Source organism: Podarcis tiliguerta (assembly GCF_965153285.1).
Source record: "Podarcis tiliguerta genome assembly, chromosome: 1".
In the NCBI taxonomy this organism is placed as follows: Eukaryota; Metazoa; Chordata; class Lepidosauria; order Squamata; family Lacertidae; genus Podarcis; species Podarcis tiliguerta.
In genome coordinates this window covers 46,643,563-46,671,325 of record NC_139534.1, presented here as the reverse complement: position 1 = coordinate 46,671,325, position 27,763 = coordinate 46,643,563, and the positions used below count along the sequence as shown (strand labels likewise).

At 44.2% G+C, this 27,763-nt stretch overlaps 1 protein-coding gene across 2 annotated transcripts in view; it reads right to left on the bottom strand.

Annotated features, from left to right (window-relative positions):
• The window catches only part of LOC310672738 (uncharacterized protein), a 73,699-nt gene that overhangs the window by 16,801 nt on the left and 29,135 nt on the right, over positions 1 to 27,763 (bottom strand). Inside the window, exons 2-3 of one of the 2 annotated variants that reach the window (XM_083430384.1) lie at positions 3,477 to 3,616; positions 1,090 to 2,834 (exon numbers count right to left, since the gene is read on the bottom strand). In XM_083430384.1, the coding sequence (XP_083286510.1) occupies positions 1,090 to 2,642 (1,553 nt within the window). In that variant the 5' untranslated portion in view covers positions 2,643 to 2,834; positions 3,477 to 3,616. The remainder of the gene's footprint in view (positions 1 to 1,089; positions 2,835 to 3,476; positions 3,617 to 27,763) is intronic. The other variant, XM_083430385.1, reaches the window with a different exon arrangement.

Genomic DNA, 27,763 nt, shown 5'->3' with positions numbered 1-27,763 from the left:
CATGATTACAAGCAAACTTTAAGCCATTTAAGCCATAGTTGTTGGCCTATGACATGTGGACTTGTTAGGGAGTAACAAGTCATGATTCCTAGCTTGGATGTAATTGGGAAGCCAAGACTTCCTGGTTTGTTCATCCTGCCTGGGGGGAATGAGGTGGGAGTGATTGAGCATGCTGCTCATTTACAACAAACCACAATCTGCCAGAAAATCTGACTTATCATGATATGTGAATGTAGATGTGATAGAGCAGAGCATAAATCTTTATATATAAAACCAATAAGGGTTCCATTCAGTCACCCCGTATGACCCTAAAATAGTGAATCCTAAGCTTATAGTTCCAACAAGGGAATTCAGTCTCTGCCTTGAACTCATCATGGAAACTATCCCTCATAGGATTTATGTTGTAGGTTGCCCCAAATACACACTGCAGGAAATCTACCAATATATTATGCTTAGAAAAGGCAGCATTTTTTGAATTATTTGCCCAAGTCACCTGAAAGTCAGTTTTCAAGTGGTCACAGACTTTAATATTATGTTTTGTGTCACCTCCATTCACATGATTGACATTTCCTCCAACCTTCTGCCCAGAGTCAATAATTAACCCTCCCTGTGAAGATCTAGATGTGTGTCAATGAACAAGGAGGACCGGTCATTTCAGTGCCTCAAGGAACAGAGCAAACACCCCCCACGGGGCAGAGGGAGTCCCCACCTCTCCACAATCCCCAGACTTCCCTTCTAGATTGTTAGGCAAACTCCTTCCTGACATCAGATATAGCAGTTAGTTAAAAACCCCAGCTTCATCAGTTCTCCCAGAGTGGCATATGGGAAAATGTCTGCACAAATTAACACAGCCCCAACACTGTCTCTTTCCCTACAGCTGCCTGATACCTCAAAGAAAGGAACTCCCCACAGGTCAAAAGGGGGAAAGCTATTAATGGCGTAAGTGTCTGTGCAAATTATTACACCTCTGCAGCATACTGATTCAGCAAGGAAATTCTATAAATTACTTAATGCAGCTAAATTTGAAAGTGCATTTATAAGTACCCGAAAACTGAAATTGCTCTCAAGAACTCTAACAGAGTTGGTTACCTCTTCTTAATGAGGTCCAGTGCAGAGCCTATAAATTCATCCTTCATTTTCTGCAGTTTAGCTCCATAGCTGGATATATCTGTCGCTTCTAATAGCAATGGGCAGCAAGAAGACTGGTTTTCAGGCACCACTGGCTGTCCAGCATGGTGGAGGACTTCGCTTAGTTGTCTTGCATTCAATCCCTGAGTCTCCCCTTCAGCAAAAGTTTTCCCTCCCTCCTCCCTAAGGGCTGCAGCAGACTGTAGAGGTGGTCTTGGAATTGGACTCGAACAAATGGGGACCGGGATTCTATCTGAAGTTGGCACTTCATAGCGCTTGTCCCTAGCCATAGGCATGTTCATCAGGCAGAAGCTCCTGTCCCATGTAGATGAATTGTCTTGATAGCCAACAAGGCCAGAAGTGCTCTGGGTATTTTCATGAAACACATCATCATAATAATCTATCGTTGCAACCGTTTCTTTGGCAAGAATTTGCTGGGCACCTGAACAAGGGTTCTGATTTCTTTTTTCTTCCAACTTTTGGGTTCCTTCCTTCACATCTTTTGTCACGTCACCGCTGCCACCGAGAAAACATGTCTCCTTGATTCTCATCCGCTTGAACTCTTCAAAAGTTGGAATGTAGAGTCTCTCTTTGAAGTCCCCTTTTTTGCTCAGCTCCAAAATCCTTTTGGTGTCTCCTTCCCCCTCATATCCTTTTAAGGATCCAGTCGTTTGGGACTTGACCATGTCCTGGCCATCACTGGCACAATGGAGAGTCAAGTTGGGCGAGCTGTTCTGTCTCCTGATCTGCAACCTTCTCCGAGCTTCTTGCTTGATGTCTTCTGGGTTTGTCAGTCGGCGAGAAAAGCAAGGCCGATGACTCCCCAGAGCTGTCCATGGCCCGTGAGTGAGGGTGGCATGCTGCACAAATATGGTGCAACAGTTCACCGAACAACCGTTCTTATATTGCTGGCACGCCCGGCATTCAGAGCATTCCCTTGGAACCAGGTCATTCAAGGAAACCTGAGGTCTGAGAGGCTTGCAGATCTCTGCAGCTTTACTACTGTGAATTCGAAGTTTTTCCTTTAGGGTTTTTTTGGCATCCCCGTCGACGGAGGAGAAAAGCCACGGAGGCACTTTGGCACAAGGAGGAAGGGTGACGTCTCGCGCTGCAGGTGGAATTCTGTCCAACGTGAGAGGGAAGTGTCGGCAGCATTCAGGTGAGCTGGGGGATGGAGTACCTTCCGCAGAACACTTTGACCAATGAGCTGTGCCTTTGTAACGGACAACAAATTCTTTGTCTACATTTCCGTAGCGGGGATGGCAATGCGGCTCAGCCCCCGTGGCCCAGTGTAGATTCTCCACACTTCGATACAAATGTGCCCCTGCAGTGCTGTCTGCTTTGCTCACAGGATTAAAGTCCCCAGTAAAAATGCGAGCGTCCAAGTTCTTCAGTGGATGCATGCTGCTAACTGAGAAATCCTTTAAGCCATGTTGTGCATACAGCTGATTATTCTGGCAGCTCAAAATTACCCGACAGTGTTCCTGCCTCTCATCAACGCTGATGTATGTCATAGCAAATCGACGCGGACAGTCTAACAGGCTGATGCTTTTTGAAGGAAGAGGGCAAGAGGAGGAAGGAGTTGTCGGACTGCTCAGATGCTGTTCAGGAGTCCTAGCCACAGACAGCAGGGCTGTGCTATCTGGGTGCTCACATCAACGAGCAGGCACATCTCCACTGTGAGAGCACGTGCGGATGGAGAACACCTGATGATGCAAAGAAGAAAAGGGAGCTTACAGAAGAGACACAGCATCCAAAGAGAAGACGGGCAGCCAACGATCACAGAAGTAACCAAAAGGGAAGCTCACCCACTACCTCCGACTTTACAGCTGTTCAGCATGCTCTGTGTGGTGTGGTGTAGTGCTTAGAGTGTTGGACTATGACCTTGGAGACCACGGTTCAAATCCCCACTTGGTCATAAAGCTCACTGGGTGACCTGAGGCCAATCACTGTCTCTCAGCCTAGCCTACCTCACATGGTTAGTGAAAAGGTAGATTGAGGAGTGGGGAAATTATTCTCTCAGCATCACCCCAGGAACCTCATGGAAGCATGCAGTGTATTATTTCATTTTCTACCTGAAAACTTCTCTCTGTGGAGACTTCACTGTGGCTAAACGTGTGAATGTGCATTTCTTACAAGCAAGCCCACTATGTGAACCACTACCCCACACGGGCTCTTTCTGATGTATATGGATTTTGTACTAGAGTACTTACACCTGCATATGATTCCCCCCCCCCAAAAAAAAATAATATAATAATGTAAAGCCTTGCAGAGCATCCCCAGTTTGCATGAATAAGATGTCCATGTTTTCCCCAAGGTTATTTTCTCTTATCCGCTCACCACCTCACCTGGTCCTCTCCGAGCCTAGGAGGGCTTGTTTTGAGATGCCTGATTTTCTTCATGCTTTAATTATTTCTCCTCTCTCTGGGGAAGGCTGCAGGTAACGGCAAAGAAGCATTTCTTGTGTGATCAAAGGGTACAACTTGATCTGCCAGGAAAGACAGAATAAAGACAGCACGAGAGGTGAACGTTTAGCAGAGAACAAAGATGGCTCACCACAGAGCAGCACTGGCATAGAGGGAGGTGGGAATCTGCCAGTGAAGAAGTTTCATAGTACGATTCTATAGATTCAATGGAAATTACTCCCAGCAAATTGCAGCTACTGAAGCAGTCGCTGTGAGTTCTTCTCCCACAGTGTGAACCTGGTGCTGTGCAAACTATAGACACACCAGCAAGCCAAGTGCTAGATATGTCAGTGAGTCAGTACGTAAGGTCTCTCTGACTTAAATTTATTTTTAAAAATAATAATAGATACACACTTGCACTTATGCATATGTGTGTTCATTTTCCCCACTACGTTAAAATAATGCTCCTGGGACTATGTGAATTGGCATGTTGGTGTTGTCACAGTGATTTGCTAATAGATACTTAACACAGCTGCAACACTATCAGCATTCAGTTTGAAACCAAACAGAAAATCTACACTCCCCCCCCCCCCCGAGCTTATACCAGGTCTGAAAAACTTTAGAAATGTCCAATTTATCCTGCTGTTCTTTGTCTTCAAATAATTTGGCATATCACTTTGTGTAAATATAAAAGTAATTTTTAATAAGAAGTCATGCTGATGTCATTTGACTCTGCACCACCTCACAAAAATCTATCCAAATGTCAGCAAGACATGCTGAAAACATAAAGCAGGCTATATGTGTGTACCTAGGTGGAAAGAAAATCAGATGTTTATGAGGGGAAATTGTTAATATTATGCAAAATATGATTTTTTTATATAATATAAAAGTGAGTCTGTTGCAAATTCTTCTAGGATATCTTAAAAATGTTATACACCCAGAACATTGTAATTGGAAAAGAAACCTGCTAAGTACAGCAAAAAAGGAAGAAGCTAACAACAACTCAGTGTACTGTGAGCGTACTCAGGTAATGGAAGACGAAGAGCAGACTCCATTTGAGGATCTCTCCCTCATTACAGTTGATCACGTATATGAAGATGAGCAGCAAAGTCAGTCCTCAGGGAATGTGCAGGCGACCTTGGAACGGACCGCTCACGGAAGAACCCTGACCAAACCTAAGAGAAGGCGTGTAGTGGTGATAGGGGATTCCCTACTGAGGGGAACAGAAGCAGTGATCTGTGGGCCTGACAAGATGTCTCGGGAAGTGTGCTGTCTCCCCGGGGCTAAGATCCAAGATGTAACTGAACGACTGCAAGGAATCATAAAACCCACTGACAAATACCCCTTCCTCTTGGTTCATGTGGGAACCAATGACACTGCAAGCAATAGCCTCCAGAAGATCAAAAGAGACTACGAGGCTCTGGGCAGGAAATTGAAGCAATTAAATGCACAAATCGTCATCTCATCTGTCCTCCCAGTTGAACGACGTGGCCCAGGGAGAGAGAGGAAAATAGTGGAAGTAAACAGCTGGCTTCGCAAATGGTGTAAACAGGAACAGTTTGGATTCTTAGATCACGGACTGCAGTTTCTTGAGGATGGACTTCTGGCAAGCGATGGGCTGCACCTCACAACGGTTGGGAGGAATGTTTTTGCCAAAAAACTAAGAAACCTCATCAGGAGGGCTTTAAACTGACTAATGTGGGGGAGGGAGACAGTGCTCCTGAAGGTAGGAGTCTATTAATTGATGAAGATGATCATCCAAATGTCATAGACCAAATGGAGCAAACAGCAAGCAGACCTAGTGGTGGGAGGAAAAAATCCTTAAATAAGAGACACGGGGGAATGACTAATGGACTTCAATGTCTGTACACTAATGCACAAAGCATGGGAAATAAACAAGATGAGCTTGAGCTCTTGGTACAGCAAACTAAATATGACATAATAGGCATCACTGAAACCTGGTGGGATAAGTCCCACGATTGGAATGTAAAAATGGAGGGATACAATCTATTTCAGAGAAACAGACCAGACAAGAAAGGAGGAGGAGTGGCGTTATATGTCAGGGATGTGTATACCTGTGAAGAGATCCAAGATTTAGAACCTCAAAGCCAAAGTGAGAGCATTTGGGTCAAAATTAAGGGAGAGAAGAATAATAGTGACCTCATTGTGGGAGTTTACTATAGATCCCCAAGCCAAACGGAGGACATAGATGATGCCTTCCTGGAACAGATGGCCAAGCATGCAAAAGGAAGGGAGATAGTAGTAATGGGGGACTTCAATTACCCGGATATTTGTTGGAGGTCAAACTCAGCCAAGAGCATAAGGTCAAACAGATTCCTCACTGGCCTTGCAGACAACTTCATTGTCCAGAAAGTGGGAGAAGCAACAAGAGGAACAGCCATTTTAGATCTGGTCCTAACCAATGTCGATGACCTGGTTAATGGGGTAGAAGTGGAAGGATCATTAGGCGCAAGTGATCATGCTCTTCTGAAGTTTACTATACAACGGAAAGGAGCAGCCAAGCATACTAGGACTCAATTTCTTGACTTTAAGAAAGCCGACTTCATAAAACTTAGGGAAGTGCTGGGTGAGATCCCATGGACAGTAATACTAAAAGGAAAGGGAGTTCATGATGGCTGGGAGTTTGTTAAGAGGGAGATAGTAAAAGCACAACTTCAGGCAATACCAATGAGACGGAAACATGGAAGGTGCCTAAAGAAGCCAGGGTGGCTATCTAAAGAACTTTTAACTGAGTTAAGATTAAAAAAGGATGTGTACAAAAAATGGAAAAGGGGGGAAACCACCAAAGAGGAATTCAAACAAATAGCCAGCATGTGTAGACACAAAGTCAGAAAAGCTAAAGCACAGAATGAACTCAGGCTTGCTAGAGAGGTTAAAAGCAACAAAAAAGGCTTCTATGGGTATGTTCGTAGCAAAAGGAAGAACAAAGAAACAGTGGGGTCACTCAGAGGAGAAGATGGTGAAATGCAAACAGGGGACACAGAAAGGGCTGAACTCCTCAATGCCTTCTTTGCCTCAGTCTTCTCCGATAAAGAAAACAATGCCCGACCTGAAGAATTTGGAGGAAATGATTCAGCAGAGGAAACACAGCCCAGAATAACTAAGGAGATAGTACAAGAATACTTGGCTAGTTTAGATGTATTCAAGTCTCCAGGGCCAGATGAACTGCATCCAAGAGTATTAAAAGAACTGGCAGATGTGATCTCAGAACCACTGGCAGTCATCTTTGAGAATTCCTGGAGAACAGGCGAAGTCCCGGCAGACTGGAGGAGGGCAAATGTTGTCCCTATTTTCAAAAAGGGGAAAAGAGAGGACCCAAATAATTACCGCCCAGTCAGTCTAACATCAATACCAGGGAAGATTCTGGAGCAGATCATTAAGCAAACAATCTGTGAGCACCTAGAAAGGAATGCTGTGATCACCAATAGTCAGCATGGATTTCTGAAAAATAAGTCATGTCAGACTAACCTGATCTCATTTTTTGACAGAATTACAAGCCTGGTAGATGAAGGGAACGCAGTGGATGTAGTCTACCTTGATTTCAGCAAGGCATTTGACAAGGTGCCCCATGATATTCTTGTAAAGAAGCTGGTAAAATGCGGTCTTGACTATGCTACCACTCAGTGGATTTGTAACTGGCTGACTGACCGGACCCAAAGGGTGCTCATCAATGGTTCCTCTTCATCCTGGAGAAGAGTGACTAGTGGGGTGCCACAGGGTTCTGTCTTGGGCCCGGTCTTATTCAACATCTTTATCAACGACTTGGATGATGGACTCAAGGGCATCCTGATCAAATTTGCAGATGACACCAAACTGGGAGGGGTGGCTAACACCCCAGAAGACAGGATCACACTTCAAAACGACCTTGACAGATTAGAGAACTGGGCCAAAACAAACAAGATGAATTTTAACAGGGAGAAATGTAAAGTATTGCACTTGGGCAAAAAAAATGAGAGGCACAAATACAAGATGGGTGACACCTGGCTTGAGAGCAGTACATGTGAAAAGGATCTAGGAGTCTTGGTTGACCACAAACTTAACATGAGCCAACAGTGTGACGCGGCAGCTAAAAAAGCCAATGCAATTCTGGGCTGCATCAATAGGAGTATAGCATCTAGATCAAGGGAAGTTATCGTGCCACTGTATTCTGCTCTGGTCAGACCTCACCTGGAGTACTGTGTCCAGTTCTGGGCACCACAGTTCAAGAAGGACACTGACAAACTAGAACGTGTACAGAGGAGGGCAACCAAAATGGTCAAAGGCCTGGAAACAATGCCTTATGAGGATCGGCTAAGGGAGCTGGGCATGTTTAGCCTGGAGAAGAGGAGGTTAAGGGGTGATATGATAGCCATGTTCAAATATATAAAAGGATGTCACATAGAGGAGGGAGAAAGGTTGTTTTCTGCTGCTCCAGAGAAGCGGACACGGAGCAATGGATACAAACTACAAGAAAGAAGATTCCACCTAAACATTAGGAAGAACTTCCTGACAGTAAGAGCTGTTCGACAGTGGAATTTGCTGCCAAGGAGTGTGGTGGAGTCTCCTTCTTTGGAGGTCTTTAAGCAGAGGCTTGACAACCATATGTCAGGAGTGCTCTGATGGTGTTTCCTGCTTGGCAGGGGGTTGGACTCGATGACCCTTGTGGTCTCTTCCAACTCTATGATTCTATGATTCTATGATTCTATGATTCTAATGCCAACTGAACAAGAGTGGTTTAATAAACATGGCACATTACCTCACTGAGCTTACTGCGATGTTATGATTAAAAGAAGGAAGGCATCAGAAAATAACACTTTGAGAAAACTTGGTTGCTCTTTATCAGTGCTATTTTTCTAGAAAAAGAGGTACAGGAACTCACCATGAAGGCCTCCCTCCTTCTCTTACAATGGCACTGGCACCCACCTGAAAGGTGCTGGAACTCAGTTCCGTTGAAAAAAAGCCCTGCTCTTTACCAATCAAATGGAAAAGAAATATAGTTTGGAACTATTTTAAGCCTTTTAGTTGCTGATATAAATTTGAGATTCTTGGCTACTCCAGATGTCATGTTGATGGTGCATTCATGATTATTTGTGTGCTCGTTGTGATATCAAGCCATTATACATGATCCCACTTTTAACATTGTTTGCACCTGGAAAAGATTTGGGGCGGAAATACTGCTTTGTTCCCAGTCACAGCATGTCCCATAACTTTCCTGCTGAAATCCTACAACTTTTTATACAAAAAAATGTCCTGGTTTATTTTATTTTATCTTTGTCCTGCTTTTATTTATTTCCGCTATTTTTACACCACTTAATCACCAAGCTTTCGAAGCCGTATACATACACGTTCCAAAAAGCATACAGTAGGTAAAATCAATCAAAATTAATCATGAAACCAGACTGTTGTGCTACAGTGCCCCTCCAGGCAGCAATAATGCAATAACATTGGGGAAGCATATAGAGCTGGACAGGGGATTGATGTGTGGAAGGTTCAATATAAATCCACTACTAATGCACTATTGCTGTGTCAGTGACATGTTGCAGAATACACCTGACAAAAAACCGCACCAGTCTGTCAGATGAATTGCATTTGGAGAGTTTATAATATGAGCTTGCAAGGGAAAGGCCTTTTTTCTCATCATTGTTGCATTTAGTAGTAAATGTGTAAGTTTTATGTTTGTGTGCGTATAAAATGAAAAACGAAGGAAAAAAGGACTTCATCCTAAACCAAGCAATGGACAATAGAATTCAGAAGGGGGCTGAGAGCTTAGACACCAGCTAGGAATCCCCATCTCACCAGAAGGTCCAGAAAAGCACCACCTGTATGAGGCCTTCCTCACTTCCTAAGAAGTTGCCTGGATATGTTTAGATGCGGCAAGGCTTGCTGTGTGATTTGTGCTTTGAATATCAAGGATAGTTGACAATAAATTTGTAAAAGCTGCTGAATACCTGCTGTTGCTGTGGTAGAGTTCCAAGGCTAATCACTAATAACTTACAGACTGTTGAGGAACTTAAGAATACTACCTGGCTTCTTACAAACTGCCTTGCAGATGTCTCTTACCCATGCACTTTGGAGCTCATGTTCCTCACTGGACCACATTTGGAGCCAATCTCCATGCCTGAATGAGTCATCACACAAGAGAACTTTCAGAACACTGAAGATGAAAGGTCACCTAAATTTTCTTTTCGGTTGAATCAGTTCGCACATTTAGCTGTGATCCATCAAATGAGGGTAATTCAAGTGGTGTAGATATGTGCATGCAGATCTCTTATGCCACTTCATCTCCCCAGATTTCAGATTTTAAGAACCCTTTCACAGCAGATCATGTCCCAGCTTCTGTAAGCTTCTCACATGGGATGCAATTGTGCCTGGGCTAATTTTCAAGATGACTGTATCAAGGCCTGAGATAACTGAGGTTCAAATCCCTACCCAGCCATGAAGCTCATTGGGTGACCTTGGACCAGACACAGCCTCTCAGCCTAACTTATCTCACAGGGTTGTTCTGAGAGGAAAATGGGGAAGATGAGAACCATGTATTTCACTCTGGGCTCCTTGGAACAAAGGTGGGGTATAAACGGAATAATAATATTAAGAAACTGAAGGTTTGAATGAGTCCTATAGCTTAGCCGGAGCTGATAAGCCTCTGTGGACACCAGTCAGAGTTTTTTGCTACACCAATCCACGTGACTCCTGGGAGAAACAAATCTCATTGCTTACATAACATTTGCTAATTCGCCTGACTCAAAAATTGTTTAAACACACACACATACACCCCCCCCCCCACAAACACACTGTTCTTTGACAAGCACTCGGCAAGCAACAGGACTCCTGCCCACAGACCATTATTTCTTCCCCATCTCCCCTTGAACCTAGTACAGGACAGATTTGACGCCACCAACACCAAAATCACTGAAACAGGTTTAAATGACGTCCATTCCAGTGACACTGTACTGTACTTAGCTGGCTCATAAAGCTGCTGCCCATCTTCTATTCTATTCAAAATCCCTCCCCACCCGCACCACAGCAAAGAATCTGACATATTTAGAGGATTATGCCTCACTGGAATAAATTATTTCCTCCCAAGTCTGCCTCCTGCTTGCCTGCCTGGCCCAGCTTTATTAGAATTAGTGGGAACATCAGGAGGATGAAAACAGACAAACAAGACAGGAAGAGAGAGGTAGGAGGGGAGGGGGGGGGAAAGAGAGAAACATTTCAGCACAAATTGGAAAGGACTTATAAAAGGAGCAAGGCAGTCTACAAAATCACCACAGACCTGAGCTAAACTGGTATGTCAGGCACCCAATGATAATAGGCACATCTCAAAGCAATGGCAAAAATTAAAAAACTGCAGCACAGGTTGTTCACTCTGCTCCTGTAGGGATTAGCTAACATAGCGTTTTGATTCTGGAGAGCGGGTTCCTTAGATTGTCAAAGAGGAGATGGTTGACTCCATGCCTGGTATAAAACTGCTTTGCTTGCATTTTTCCACTTCAGTTGACACCTCTGCCTGCTCCCTTCTTGCATTCCACATGGTTAAATGCAGCACTGGCCCAAGGGACTGGGGGGGGGGAGCAGTTCCACGGCACATTACCCTGCACCTCCCTCTACCATCTACTTCCTGGAATAATAGCTCCCAATTAGTAGAGAACAAAGCACCTTGTGACATGATGCCAAACATGACTCTGGGGAGCAGAATGTAAGGAGCAGAGGCCAGAGCAGCTGGCTTTGCTGCAGCATGGGCTAGCAGCGGGCAGATAAAGTGTGCCTGGTCTCGTACCTCTCTAATTCCCACAATTGATGCTTCTCAAATCTCAGCAGTAAATTGGCAGTGGGACAGCATCACTTAAGAGCATCCAGCAGGGAGCCCTCAATTTTATGGCCCTTCTCCTAGATATTTAACCTATATATCTAGCAGAGAGAACACATATGTTTTAAAGTATCTGATATCAAGAAACAGAAGTTATACAGAGTGAAGCATATCTCCTAATGCATCTCCCCCTCCTAGGCAGACAACAGCCGCCACCCCAAACTAATTTTGGTCATGCCATCGTATGATACACATGGAACTGCTTGACATCAATGATCCAATGTGCATTTGCAAATGCATGCTGTTGAACCCATTGAATAACACAACTCCATGTGAATCACAGCACAAGGTGAGTGAAAACATTGCTTCATGGTGGGTGGATTGATCAATCAATCAAGAGATAGACAGGCAGGACCACCAGCAATGCAGGTAGGCAGAGGATTGTAAGGAGCCTTATGTAACCTTTAATGAGATTTTATAAGTAAAGAGCAAGCAGCAAGAAGCCAAAAGATGCTCAACGAAATTAAAAGGCCTTTGGAGTCCATTTAAGAACCACCTAAGAGGGGCTACAAAACATTTTTAAGAAAAGCAATTCCAGAGATGCAGGCGCATCACTAAAAAGGCCCTGTCCATGGTACCCAACAGCTTGATCTTCTTTAATGGTGAACCAGAGCAATAGCACCTCTGAGGCAGATCCTATGGCATGAGCAGGTTCTATATGGGTGCAACCAGTCCTTAAAAGAACCTCCAAAGCATTCAGGCTCCAAACACCAGCCTGGCTCACAGCCCTCTTGTGGAGCAACATCGCAGAAGAGTGGTTTCAGGCAGCCTCCATATGGAGGCTGTAACCTTTGGATCAGCATCATGAGGCTTTCATTTCTCAGACATCACTTTGGGGATACTGTTAGCTTTTTATTGCAGATAAAGCAGGCAAGATGACTGTGCCATTTGGATAGCAAGTTCTCCAGTAGTTCCAAGTCTTCACTTCTGGTAAGCACTGCTTCTCGGTTGACATGCAAAGTCTCCGGCATGCTCAACATCAGTAGGAGGGACATTGTCTCAGCTCCAAAGACATCCCTGGGTGGTTAGCAGGCAGCAGGGTTCTGGCATCGCCCATATCCAAGCATTGTAACACCATCTGAATTTTACTTGAGCAGCTTGTTTCTTTTCTGGGAATGAGGCACCATTTCGGACAGAGGTTTGGCCTGTGCTTTGGTTGTGCCTGACCCCAAAGCTTTTCAGAAAGACTGAATGGGACAACAAGTCTGCAAAACAGTTGCACTCTTGCACCAGGAGGGAGTATTTGGGAGTTTGCTGGGGTGAACCAGGGTAAGGTTTGGATCTGAAGAAACTAGCACCTTCACAGTCCCCCCAAATGCCACCAAGCTGGCATGGTTAAATCCTTTCCACTTGCTTACAATGGGAGAGAAATCAAGTTTTTAAAATAAAAACAAAAACAGAAAACGGCTGATGAGTGCAAAACTGCTTACTGCCAGTCTGAGTGCCTAGCAGGGCACTGGATTAAGCAGTTCGATCACATTCAGCCCCTCACCCCACCCTGGCCTTTAGTATTTCATTCTAAAGCTGAGACTTATCAGGATTCTGCTGATATACTATCAGTAAAATGGCAATCATGCAGATGTGAGCAAATATAAAATATTTTAAAATGTCATTTTATTTACCATTTACCATCATGTATAAGCAAACTGGATATTTATTAATAACTTCTAATTCTACCATACCTGCTGATGCAATGCAATGTGTATGTATACTGTGCCATATACAACTGATTAGCTTCAGGAGAAGAAAAGAAATCTAGATCCGAGTCCCTAAGATGAGTGGAAGGTAGCTTGCACCCAACCTTCCGGTCAGCAACTGAACAGCAATCCACCCATCACTTATTATTCAGTATAGTTTCCAGTAATCAGATATTTGAGAACATAAAAGGAGTCTCATAACCGAACTAGCAGAAAAGCCATGGATCATTCTACTATATTAGTTTGTCTCTGGGAGTGAGCAAAGAGCATATTTAGCACAATGTCTAACTGCCAGACTCACCAGTAAACAATTATAAAAGAGCCCAATTCCCAATCCAGTTCCCATTTACTGCGCAGGACCTATATGTTGCCTATAATTTAAGAATTAAGCACTGTTCCATTACCCTTGGTAAGAGACACCAACATTGTGGCAGTTTTTTAAAAAAAACCTGCACAGATAGTCAAACTGTTCTGGGGTGAACGTGGTCACCTGTACCATTCTGTTACAGATTTTTTAAAAAAACCAATGATAAGTGGCAGATGTGCGGTGAATTATGAGGTAAAGTGGTACCCTACCATCCTTAGGGACAAACTAAATGTGACATTAAAAGCACAGCTCGGCATAGAACATATAAAGAGTAGCCAATGTGGTGTCCTCCTGATGCTGTTGGACTATAGCTTCCATAATTCCTAATCACTGCCCATGCTGTCTAAGGCTGATGACAGTTGTGATCCAACAACATCTGGAGGGCATCAATTCAGCTACCTCTAGTGTATATCTTTTAACAACTGCAAATAGCAGCTTCAGGGGGTGATTTTTTTATTGGGACTATGGTGTGGGGAAGAGGGTTCTGCAGTTGCAATTCTTATTCTGCCCTTTTTTGGTAGCTATGATTTACAGTTGTTGCTGTTGGGTTTTATTTTGGTCTTTTTAAATATACATACCACACCAAATTAAGTGCTTTACATCACATATAATTTAGTCCTTCCGAGTCTCCCCAAAACGTCTCTCATGCAAGGGAGCATGTTTGCACAAAAAGACCTTCTGACAAGTTGGGTAATGGATTTGTTTAAATTGCAATGGGCATATCGTAAAATAATCACAAAATTTGATTACCTCTATCAGCATGCTGCTGTTTAATTTAATGAAATGAAGAACTCACCAGCATTCTTGTATTTTTCTCTCTTAAGCAGTTTACCTGGGAGATGTGCCACAGATCAGTGCCCTTGGCAATAGCATCATTGATACAATCCGAATTGCCCTACAAATTAGGTCTGCTTAAGCTCTCTGCATCTGTGACTCAAGAAAAGGCATTTCAGGCATGGGTGCATGAACAGAGTCAGCTAAGTTTACACTCCCCCCCCCCCCACAACCTTGGCAGAAAATCTGACAACCTTAATGCTGACAACCTTAATGAAAGAAGATTCCACCTAAACATTAGGAAGAACTCCTAAACATTAGGAAGAACTTCCTGACAGTAAGAGCTGTTCGACAGTGGAATTTGCTGCCAAGGAGTGTGGTGGAGTCTCCTTCTTTGGAGGTCTTTAAGCAGAGGCTTGACAACCATATGTCAGGAGTGCTCTGATGGTGGTTCCTGCTTGGCAGGGGGTTGGACTTGATGGCCCTTGTGGTCTCTTCCAACTCTATGATTCTATGATTCTATGATTCTATGAATGCTATGACTGACCCCAGAGCCAGATCCCAGGTCTTCCTCTCAATGCACAAATGGGTGCATCTTTCTCTATCCACCTAACCCTTTTCCTAAAAAAAAATACCCAAAAGTAAGGCTGAACATTTTACTGGAAGAAACTTTTATTGGATTTTCCCAGACTAACCCCATCCACCCAACTGCTTTTGGTGGGAATAGATTTTGCTATTACTTCAAAGCTGCAAGCTCTCCAAAGTCTTCAGAAGGAAGTTTAAGTATCTAGGGATTTGGTTAACATCAAGGAATATAAACTTATATAAAAACAACTATGAAAAAATCTGGCTTGATGATGTATTTTTGTTAAAATTATTGTGTTGAAATATGTAATAATAAAAAAAAAATCTTCAGAAGGAGAAAAAAAATAAAAAATGGAAAAATATCTATTTTGGACATTATCTGTGGGTAAAATTGACCATAACAAAAAATGACAGAAATGCAGGCAAGTGCCAGATTTTTGTAGAACTAAATTTGCTTTTATTGAATTGTTATTCTTTATTTATAATATGTTACCGTATATGCTGATTTGATTATTGTGATCAAAATGCTGCTTTTTATTTGGTTAAGGATTGGTTACTGTTTCGAACTGCTTTGGGCTCAGCTTGGTTGTTAGAAAAAGCAGCACACAAATATCAAGGTAACACAAATCAAGAATTGTGCAAGCCCGTTCCCCTACTGATCTTCACTCCCAAAGTCTATTAAACACTGGTATGACAGTGAAGATAAGCTTTTAAGGGTTTTGCTGATGCATGAAATTAAAAAGAGTAAATTAGATGCTACTTTAACGGTATTATTAGAAACCATGTGTGGTTTAAAAAAAGAAAATGAATAGTAAAATTTTGTGTATGAGTGAGTGTGCAAGCACATTTTTATCAAGACTGCAGTGCTGGGAGGAGGTTTTGCTCTTCCCTTCTCAATAACTCTCCTTCCTCCACACACACCAGGCATGGGGAAAACGCCCACATGCATGCTACAGTCTTGATGAAAATCACACACACCCTTCAGTTTACTATTAGGATTCTTTTTTTTGGGGGGGGGCGGGGAGAAGTGTGGTTGCCAGCATGGTGCAGTGGTTAGAGCGCTGGACTAGGAACCGGTCGAAAAGGATCAAATCCCCATTTAGCTATGAAGCCCATTGGTTGACTTTGTGGGGCCAGAGCTGTGAAATGCACAAGGGGCACAATTCCTAGAACACTGCGTTGCTAGCTAGCTAGTCACTGCCTCTTGACAACGCGTATTTCCCCATCCACGTGTCTGCAGTACAGATGGCAGGAGAAACCTATTGTTGAAAAATGAGAGTTGCAATTGGTTCATTTAAATCTATATGTCACTGGTGTGGCCTGATAAGATTGGTCTAGAAACGGGAGGGAAGAGGAGAGAGAGAGAGAGAGGAGGAAGAGTCCTTCCCCCTGTTTCCTCTTTTGCCATTTTTACCATATAAGGAAAGGAAGCTGCTAGCAGGATGCCCCACAGCAACCACCATGCAGTCTTGACTCTCACTGTGAACTCTGCCTCCTGTCCTGGTGACTGAGGATGTTGCAGGAAGGAAAAAAGCCACGTGCCCTTTGCCTGATCTGGGGTTCCTGGCAGGAGGGCATGCCAGCTGGCAGCCTCCAATGCCAGATCCTAGGAATCACCCCCAGTAATGTGGCCAGTGAAAACAGCCTCCCCTAATTAAGATCAGGAGCAAGAAATTAAATGGAGCAGCAAGACATGCATTGTAATTTTATTCTGTCATCCTGCCTAACCTTTACAAGTGTTCTGCCTCCTAATTAGAACATAATTTTACTTTTAAACATGAAAACGTTTTGAATGAAATTATTCTGGAGGAACCATATTTTGTGGCACATTGCCCAGCTCTGCACTGTTCCGAAAAACTTACAGCTTTTTATCTGCTTTGGCAAGCATTACGTGTAAAGGTGGCTGTGCCTGTTTTGGGAACTGAGCACCCTAAACCTGAGCCTGAACTGAGGAGAGAGAAAGGGGGAAAACAACCCTCAGTTAAGCAGCATGGCTCTGTGAAATGGGCTGCACGGTTACTTTATGACAGCTGATGGACTTTAGGATCTTTCACAGAGCAGAAGAACTCAGGATTTCTGAAACAGGAGCCCGAGACTTGGCAGAATTGGGTTTCCCCATAGGCAGTGTCCCACTTAATGACTTCTTGTTGCTATGACATTACAGTGGTACCTCAGGTTACAGACGCTTCAGGTTACAGATGCTTCAAGTTACAGACTCCGCTAACCCAGAAATAGTACCTCGGGTTAAGAACTTCGCTTCAGGATGAGAACAGAAATCGTGCTCCGGCAGTGCGGTGGCAGCGGGAGGCCCCATTAGCTAAAGTGGTACCTCAGGTTAAGAACAGTTTCAGGTTAAGAACAGACCTCCAGAACGAATTAAGTTTTTAACCTGAGGTACCACTGTATTGAGGGATGCGGGTGGCGCTGTGGGCTAAAGCCTCAGCGCCTAGGGCTTGCCGATTGAAAGGTCGGCGGTTCGAATCCCCGTGGCGGGGTGCGCTCCCGTTGTTCGGTCCCAGCGCCTGCCAACATAGCAGTTCGAAAGCACTCTCGGGTGCAAGTAGATAAATAGGGACCGCTTACTAGCAGGAAGGTAAACGGCGTTTCCGTGTGCGGCTCTGGCTCGCCAGAGCAGCAATGTCACGCTGGCCACGTGACCCGGAAGTGTCTTCGGACAGCGCTGGCCCCCGGCCTCTTTGAGTGAGATGGGCGCACAACCCTAGAGTCTGTCAAGACTGGCCCGTACGGGCAGGGGTACCTTTACCACTGTATTGACCCACAGACTTTAGATAGAGGGAAGTTCCAGCGAAGCCATCATAAAAGCCAGGGACCCTTTGGGAAAGGCCAGTATTTGCACACAGATGGATTGAAAGGACTAACTAAACTCCTTCGATGATACTCCCTGCCTTTTAGCTTACTTTTGTCATTTTTTTAAAAAGGGTATCACTCAGCAAATGTCCAAACATGTAGGTATAGAAAAGGGATTGTGACAGAGGGCATGGGAAACAGTCAGGTAGGCACATGGGGTGTGTGCATGCGCATACTAGTAAAACAGGTGTGAGGCAATCTATGGCCCTCCAAATATTGCTGAACTACAAGTCCCATCACAGCTGGCTATCGGCCATGCCTGTAGGGGCTGATGGTAATTGTCATTCAGTAACATCTGGAGGGCCAAAGGTTCCCCCACAGTGGCTATTACTTATTTTATTGATTTATTTAATCCACTCTTCTGTAATGCTCTTGCAGTATATCCCTTATGATAGACAACCGGCGCAAGTTCCACTGGCTGAGCACAAGATATGCCGAATTCAAACTCCCTCATCCCAGCAGATATTGGTTTTGGATTGAGCGAGCTCGAAGTCTTGAGGGATACTTAAAACACAAGTATCACACAACCTAAGAGCAGCCAAGTCCCAGGATGAGAGGTATCTGGTTGCCACTTCTGTAGCTGCAACTTTTTTCTTGTCACTTCCTATGCCACGGGGTCTATGGTGAGGATTAAAAGGCACAGGGCTTGCAAATTTCTGCTGTGCCTTTGAACACACTCATGAGCTGATCAGCAGCGCCTTCAAATTCTGCTTTTGACAGAGAGCCACATCTTTACCCGCCCACAGATGTAGTGTGGTGGGTATTGCTTGGGAAGTTGGACAAAATGGCCTGGTGAGCCAGAGATTCCCCATTGGTGCCCAACAGTAATGCTGAAAGAACCCAGCACTCAAACTGCCTGATTCAAAAAGAGGTGTGGAACCCAGCCTTAAGCAAACAGTGGATTCAGGGCCATCTTACCCTTAGGCACTAGGGGTGCAGGGCACCCGGGCGCCGGGCTCTCAGGGGCACCAGGCCGAGAGCCCGTCGGTCGGAGCACTGCAGCAGGTTGTTCTGCTGAGGGTGGCTCTGTGCCACGAGTTCAGGGGCAACCAAGCCAGTGAGACACTGAGGCAGCCAGCCGGCTCTGCCCTCCTGCGCGCCTGGGACTGGGCAGCCGGGGGGGGGGGGCGCCGGGCAGATCTTTGCACCCCAGCACCGCATATGCATAAGACAGCCCTGAGTGGAGTGGATTGCATCACACATGCATGCACACATGCACGTTATTTCTCTACACTTGTTTACTGAATACGTACTAGTTAATAACTGACACCCGAATGTGTGGACCCACTCTAACGTAAAACATTACACTGGATCCAGCGTTCTCACGAACAAGACTCCTCTGAGGACACACCTGCTGGAAGAAAGGCATTGGGTGATTTTTGCTGGTTCCTCCTTCCCATTGTACCTCCTGTATATTTGCTGTGGAGGGTTGAGAGTTGGAGGAGACCTGGTGCAATGGGAATCAATGAACACTCTGCCTTCCCCTCTCCTTCCTCCAGCAGGAGCCTCCACTGGACCTCAGTCCCAAGAGATTGATAGGAGCCCTTCTGTTCACAGAAGAGTCACTCAGAAGCTAACACACTGCATTTGTAAAAGTTCTGCTCATGGTATTCAACTTGTGATATGGCCCATCCATGCATGCCCATCCCTTCATGCTGCAGAGAGATAAATGTGCATTGATGGATGCTTTAAAAGCTCGAGGGTGGGTTGGGTTCCTGCCAAAGGGGAGCAGAAATATACTTGGGCCTGGCCAGGTCTCCTTCAGTACAACCCTTCCCCACGTTTTTGATGCAATTGCATCACATGCTGGCAGGCACAAAGCTAGTTCTGCAATATTCTTTTCCAATATATGGGGGCTGTTTTATTCCTGTGCTTTCAGCCATGGCAGCAGAATGCTAGAATGCTCCTTTAAAAGAAATCAGAAACAAGGTTCCATAGTTAGAAATGTCCTTCGAGAAAAAGGAAATAAAAGGCTCAGAAAGCTATAAAATCAGCCAGCATGGAAATTAATAAAAAGAGCAGCAATAGAAAGGGAAGCAATTTATATTGGACACATCTTCCATTTCGCTGTCGCCCTCGTAGCAGTGGCACTCTCTCTGAATGCAAAATCAGGAGCAGTCAGATCCAAGAGATGGAAAAACCCTGCATCTGAAGAGGACAGGGGAATCCGCTTCGATTCTGCCAAATGCTAAGCCAGCATTGCTTTCCATGCTCATCCATCAGAGGGCAGTTATCGTAGCCTTCCATAAAGACATGCCACAAAAGAAACTTTTTCAAATTCACAGCACAGAGCCGGGTTATCTCTGAATTCAATGGCTAGGCCTAAGGCAGGTAAAAGAGAATAGAGGCAAAAGCCTATTCTTTTCAGATCCAGCAAGAGAATGGAAAAGAATAGATTCTACACACTTATTGGCAGGGGATGGGGAAGGAAGAGGGCCGGCTAGTGAGGATGGAAAGCTGTCTGACAACATCCCTTCACTAGCAAAGCTCCTCATATCCTACAAAATCAAAGGCTTTTCCTCAGAGGATATCATTTCCAAAATCTATGGGTGCACTTTTATTGCTGGGATATATGGTGCAGTCGAGTTGCTTTAATATTTCCCCCCCTATTGTATGACACTCCAAAACCTCACCATCTGCAATTAACTAGCGGAGAAAAAATCATCAATCACAAGCAAAACAAAGGTCCTTATTAAAGTGTTCCTCTGACACCGATAATGGGAAAGAAATTTGTCCACTAGTATCTTCTTCTACGGCGGTCAAGAGCTGATGGGAGTTGTAGTCCAAAATTAGTGGAGGGCGCCAGGTTGGCACAGGCTGCTGTACAATGAGCTGCTGTGCTGAAGTCTGAGGCACCTCAGAATCTTCTGTGAGATGTGAGGGTTCTGCAGCATCTATTCAAAAGTTCCTTAACATGCAGATTTATGTGCAAAGGATCTCCTGGATCAGGACCTATGAAAACATCTGCCTTATAAATGAGAGGCTGCATTGCAGTAACCACACCCACACTGCTTTGTGATACCATTACGTCACACAGCAAAGAGTAAAAAATTATTGGCAGCCATAGGATGGAGCAATAAATATTTTGATCAATGGGGTGAGGCTGATTCAGTGCAATCTCCAAGAAAAAAAAACTCCCCAATAACGTACTGCTTTTTCAACAGTCCTTTTCTGACAGGAAAAACTGTGTGTTTGGGTTGTACTTTAGACTGCCGGTAGAGCTCCCGTGACAGAATGTTCCTCAGCACTGTAAATAAATAATAAATAAAACTCCTGCATGCTGAAAACTAGTCTGTCAGGGTAAACGCCAGGCTAGACTCCTCCTCTCTAACATCTAGTTTTCTGTATGCAGAAAACACTCAGCACTCCTCCAGACCACCTGTCTATTGAGCGTTCATCCCAATTTGATGGTATGAAGCTTGCACAGCAGTTAGAATATGCTCTGTCTTCATCTGAGTGCTCAATTTGAGCGGGGAGATTATGCAACAATGAGCATTCATCATCCTTTTGATTTGTTGTGTGGTAGTTACACATCTTCCCATTAATCTTCATTCATCACACAGTTTTACTTTCCGAACTGCAAAAAGTCTTGTGTTGTTTTAAGATGGATTTGTTGCACCGGGACGACAGAGCACTTTAATCCCCATTAATTGCGCAAACCTAAATTTCTAGCTTGTGTTTTAATCTCTCCTGCAAAATATATTGACAGTCAACTGGAGGCGATCTCAGTCATGGGAGCTCCTGCCTACAAGGGTACAACCAAGAACTAAGCTTCCCTCTTGGCACTTGTGAGCACTTACAATAACATTTCTGAAGGTTTAATAATAATAATAATAATAATAATAATAATAATTTATTATTTATACCCCGCCCATCTGGCTGGGTTTCCCCAGCCACTCTGGGCAGCTTCCAAAAGAATATTAAAATACTGTTTTAGAACTCTGCACCTAGTTCATGTTGTATGAAAAGATGGAAAACTAGTAGAAAAAATAGAAAGTAGACTTGCTTCTTTTTGCAGTGTCAGAAGCAGTTCTAAACACAGGATCCCTTTGCTCCACACAACAACTGCCTTCTGCTGCAATCAAACTGTAATTTTTGCCTGAATGGTGATGAATGGCATTGTTTGGAATGAGCAAAGGCAATGAACTAAACGAGTAATAGGAATTGCAAGAGTCCCTTTGCTCTGCGGCTCTCCTATTATTTTATTTAGCTTCATGATTTAATTAAAAACTCCATGACTCCACTGCTGGGTAAAGCGAGAATTGCTCATGTGAGCCAGAACTCAGAAGGCTTGTGATCTTTCTTACTTGGAAACTTAAGCATAATGAGCTACTTACTCATGTAGGGAACCTTAAGATAGATGGCCTAAATCTGCTTTCAGAGTTGACCACAAAGCTAACCAATGTTAAATTGCCCTTCAGTTTTCCAGAGATATCACTGTTTGCGGTTACATATTCAGACACCCTTTTAATTCAGCAATAAGATTGTGGGAGCTGGCTGCTGACGTTATCTACCATTGTATAGACTGTCTGGCTCCTAAAAAAAATCTCCCTGAACCATCAGAGCGAAAAGCTCAAAAATGTTTGGAAAGGTCTCCACTGCAGTTGTTGGTTTCAGTCCACAAACAGTATGTAATGCTACGTAATTTATGACTTTCCTCCCCCCAATTTACACTGGGTTTCTTCTGAATTGAAATGAATGATGAGGAATAGCATAATTAATTACGTAACATTTCACCATAATGGACAGCAAGATAAATAATGTAGTTTTTGTTGGAAGATGAACTGCAGTGGAACAGAAACAATGCTGCGTGTTACGAGAATACAGGGTGGGATGGAATCTGATGCCTACTTACATCACTGGTCAGGATTGGGTAATAGCTGCCAGATGGGCAACCTGGACATACTTTTTACCTTTACCTGATACAATGGGAGATGCAGCTGGTGAGGTGAGGGGGGAAGTAGTACTTGGCCACAGGGATTTAGGGAAGCAGCATGTTCTTACAGGTGGGGGCTGAGACGCAGCAATAGCAACACAGAGAGGCTGGCTCTGAGCTGAATAGGTGCCCACCCAGTAACAGCACAGCAAGATACAGATGTCAGGTTGCTGGTGCAGCACCTTCCACTTCTGATTGCAGCTGACCAGCCATTCCCTGACTCCACTGCCACTTATCAACATCTCCTAAGTCCTTAATGTAGGAACCAGTGTAGTTATTGGTGTGGTGGAGCAGAACTGCCCTTTCAGCACCAGCATCACTAGAATACATCTGGATCTTCTTCTTTGCCGATCACTCATAGCCAAGTAAGATTGTCTTCCATAAACACAGTTTTTACATCTGGATGGGACCGGAGTGCGTAACCCTGCCCAACCCCATCCCTGTCCAGATACACCGTAGCGGTGCCTGTGTCAGAAAGGAGGCTCTGTCCCACCACACTGACTGCTACTGTGTGGGTCCCCCTCCTGCTTGGCCTCTGCTCAGTGGCTGTTGCAGAGTACCACTGTAGGAGATCTAAAAGCAAACATCTCAGGATTTCGGTGTCCTTCATAGATCCTTGTTCCCCTCTACAGTTGGCAAACACAAAATTGGCAAGTACCCTTATGAATATTAACTGGCACAATTTGTCAGAGAATTCAGCATTCCCTAGTGCAAAATACTAGACTGTGGTTTTGTTTTAAAGCACAGCTCTGTGCATAGATACCACAGGCAAATAACTGAGCAGATGAACCCTGTGTATGAAGCAGCTCCTAACTTAACCTTTATACATCAGAGAGAGATTTTACCTTGTTTGTAAATACCATCGGCTGTCACCACTACGTGTAGTTACGATGTCTCAGAGAACTTAATGATCACTTAAGGAAGGCAAGGGGAAAATGGGTTGCATGACCTTTGTCATCCCATATCCTGTAGGTCAGCATTATTTAAGGCAACTGGGACAACGAGGAACTGAACATTAGGCCTGCCAGATGAACAGATGGATGGATGAAAGCCAGCGCAATCCATCTTCCAGCTTTCCCCTCCACAGAGCAGAGTGACATTCAAGCCCATCTATTTCCTCACATACGTGGGGAAAGCATGTGGAATTTCACAGCAGCTCTTTGGCTGATGTGGAGGCTTACCACAATATGCTTTATGGCACAATACAGTGGTACCTCTGGTTACGAACTTAATTCGTTCCGAGGTCCGTTCTTAACCTGAAACTATTCTTAACCTGAGGTACCACTTTAGCTAATGGGGCCCCCCGCTGCCGCTGCACCGCTGCAGCACAATTTCTGTTCTTATCCTTAGGTAAACTTATTAACCAGAGGTACTACTTCCGGGTTAGCGGAGTCCATAACCCGAAGTGTTTGTAACCTGAAGTGTTTGTAAACCGAGGTACCACTGTACAAGCAACTGTGCGAAAGAGGAAAATTGGGCACAATAAAAATTGGGCACAATCCATTTGCTTTTATCTTGAAATATTTCAAATGAGTTGACCTTTAAATCATAATGTTGGGATCAAATGATGCATTATATGTATCTGTGTATCTTTTTCTTTCTGTTTTAACTGAAACTAGCCTCAAAAATTGTGTGTTTTAGGCAAGGGAACAAGACGTTAATTAACTTTTTTGCTTTAGTTGTTTCTGGACTCAAAACTGACAGCAAGTTTTCTTTTTTCCCTTTTCTGTTTTATAGGGAAAACTATGCAAGGCATATCTTTTCCTCTATGGGGTAAAAAGCAGCTGGGGAAAATTTGGAATAAAACAGCCAGGAGCAAAAGAGTTACAAAGTCCTTCTGTTCCTGACCCTAAACTCCTATTCTGAGATTTGCTTGCATGAAGACTACATTCAATCTTTTTAAAAAAGAAAAACATAGTTAAATAATGGATACACATGGCCGCATGTAATACGTCATTTGGCCTTTAGAAGTTGCTACCAAATAAGATGCCTAATTGCTTCTTGGCATCAAATATGTTTGGAACAAATACCTTGGAAGGCAAATATGTTCCAACTGGGGTTGCAGAGGTCTAGGCAGGTTTCCATAGCTCTTGAGTTTGGATCAGGTATGTAGGAGGAGAGACTTGACTGACCCTAAGACGGTACAGCAAAAAGGGCAAAGAAGGTATGACACCTGGTGAGATTAGACTGGCATAGGCTCATCTCACACATAACACAGGTACAGGCAGCCATCCCTCGCCACGCGTAAGCTGCTTATAAACTCACCACAGGACAATTAAAACCTTGCGGGGAGATCTCTGTGGCGTCCAGCCACGGAATAAGGTATGCTCTCTCACGAAAAGGATGCCCAACATCCTAAGCACAATGACATTATGAGGGTAGGTAAAAGTGGAAGCTGGGTTGGAGGGCATCGCTCCCCACCCCCGTCATGTTAACTTTATATATCACAGTTGTTGCTGGACTACAGGTCCCTCCAGGGATGTTGTCCTCACCCACTGGCTGAAGCTGATCTAGAGGGCTGCAAGTTGCCCATCTCTGTATTTTCTTAAAATCCCCATTTAATCTCCAAACCTCTTTCCTTTCAACACAGTCCTTGTCATTTCAAATCTCTATGAAAGTCTATGATTTTTTTTTTAAGAAAATGAGCCAGCTCTTACACATTCAGCTCTCACTCATACCTCCATACAGATGACAAAGATCTAATAAAACAGGCGAGCCTTTTCTAATTAAAGGTTCAGCCATATGAGCCAGCATCTCCTTTCACCCGACCTCCTCCTCCTCCTGCATTTCCTTTATAAAGATCTACTGATATCACTGATTGCTGAAGACATGGCTATATTTCACACTGTGTGGTAGTCTTCTTCCATGAGCTGCTCCCAGAGGCCAGACTATAAAAACTCCCCTAATGGCAAAGCCCCTTCTGCAAGGTCTGTCTTTGAGAAATTCATCCAAAAAGATCCCCACTGTCAGGTCTGCAGGTGAGCTGCTCCACTTTGACTCTCCCTGATGACATATTTCCATTGGAATGGAAACCAGAAACACACCACTGGTAGGTTAAATATTGATGCACATCACCCCAATCTCTGAGTGGTGCAAGATCCCAAGGGTTCCAGGTTTGTGGAACAAACCCAGGGTTTGTGTTTCCTTTAAGAATAAGGCACAGAGGAGGCTGTGGTGTCTTTAGGACATATGGTTTATTTACACATATAGCCAGTCTGAACCTACGATGAAGGGGTGCACACCCCCAAAGGGTCTTGCTTCTCCCACAGCCACAGCCTTGGATTGAAAGAGAAATGAACCATTGCTGCCTCTCTTGCTTTCCAGCTTGCTGCTTTGCTTCTGGCCCATATCACTACAAACTCAACTCTAAATGCAGGCTTTGTCCTTCCAACTATCTGTGAGTTAAGGATGGGCCTTCCTCTTTCTTTTAATTTATTTTATTTAACAAGATTTATATACTGCTTGATTGTAAGAAAGCCTCTTAAGTGGTCTACAAGAAATATTATCAATAAAACAGTTAAAAACATTAAAAACAATTAAAATGATCAGCAAAAAAGATTTAAAAACATCAACATATTAAGTGTCTGGATAGCCTAAACAAAAATGTTTTTAAATAGGCACCGAAAAGAGTGCTGTACTCTTTCTGCTTCTTATAGTCATCATGCTGCGGCTGTGACTGTAAGAATTTAAGAGCTTGCTGGATTAGGTCAGGGGTCCATCTATCCCCTGCTGTGATCACAATCAGAACCAGACCACACACCCCATACTTGCTACTCACAATGGGAGGAAAGTGGCAGTAAGAGCTTCTCCTCCTGGGGAATGGAAGGGCTATGGGATGGGATTCCAATTGGGTCCTTGGAAGTTAGAAAATCCTGTCCCTTGCTTCACCCTCATGCCTCCCAGACTAGTTATTTTTTGTTTTGCTTTTATAAAGAATCACGCACACCAAGGCTAACCATCTGATTAGTATCATGTCTAGTTGGGCCCAATTTAGCTCAGTTTTTCCACATGCAATGTGATGGTTTCAAACCACGATTCGAAATGAGAAACAAGAAAACAGAGTGAGCTGCTGAGATCTGCTCCCTGCTTAATCCCGCTCCAGCTGAAACAGAGCTTAATGCTTCCCTCCTGTACACATCAGCCAAGGGATTAAGTCCAGCGGAACACAGGCTACAGAAACACTATACCTTCAAAGCTCATTCTAAGAACAATCCCGGCCCCCGCTCAAAGAATTCTGGGCACTGTGATTTGCTACAGGTTGCAATTGTAAGACATAGACTACAGTGCCCAGAATTCTTTGCAGGGGGGGAGCGCTTTGGGGGTATAGTGTGCACAAGGCAACAGTGGCACTTACTCCAAGTAAGCATGCAGAGGATTGCCACCACATGCAGGTATAACTGCATTTGCCAAGACTCATCTCTTGTTACCTTGCCTCTCCTTTCCCACCCACTCCTCGGCTGCCACCTGCCAAAATGCAGAATGTAACCTACTCAGAGCAGGGGTCTGTCTTTTCTTTGGTTGTGAAACTCTGTGAAGAACTATGCGCACAGATGGCATATGGTGGATAAAGGTAAAGGGACCCCTGACCATTAGGTCCAGTCGTGATCGACTGGGGTTGCGGTGCTCATCTCGCTTTATTGGCCGAGGGAGCCAGCGTACAGCTTCCGGGTCATGTGGCCAGCATGACTAAGCAGCTTCTGGTGAAACCAGAGCAGCGCACAGAAATGCTGTTTACCTTCCAGCTGGAGTGATACCTATTTATCTACTTGCACTTTGACGTGCTTTCGAACTGCTAGGTTGGCAGGAGCAGGGACCGAGCAACGGGAGTTCACGCCATCGCGGGGATTCGAACCGCCAACCTTCTGATCAGCAAGCCCTAGGCTCTGTGGTTTAACCCACAGCGCCACCTGCATCCCATATGGTGGTCATGGACAGATAAATAAATAAATAGCTTCAACATCAATTCACAGTTCACATGGTGTATGTAAAGCATGGATAAAGAGCTGCTATATCAACATGAACAGCCTGCTCCTACGTAGGAATTTTGAGCAGCAAATCCCATTGACCTAAACAGGATTTAGGGTTCATCCATACTTCCGTTCATCCCAATATCCCCCCCCCATTTGACCCGTGATT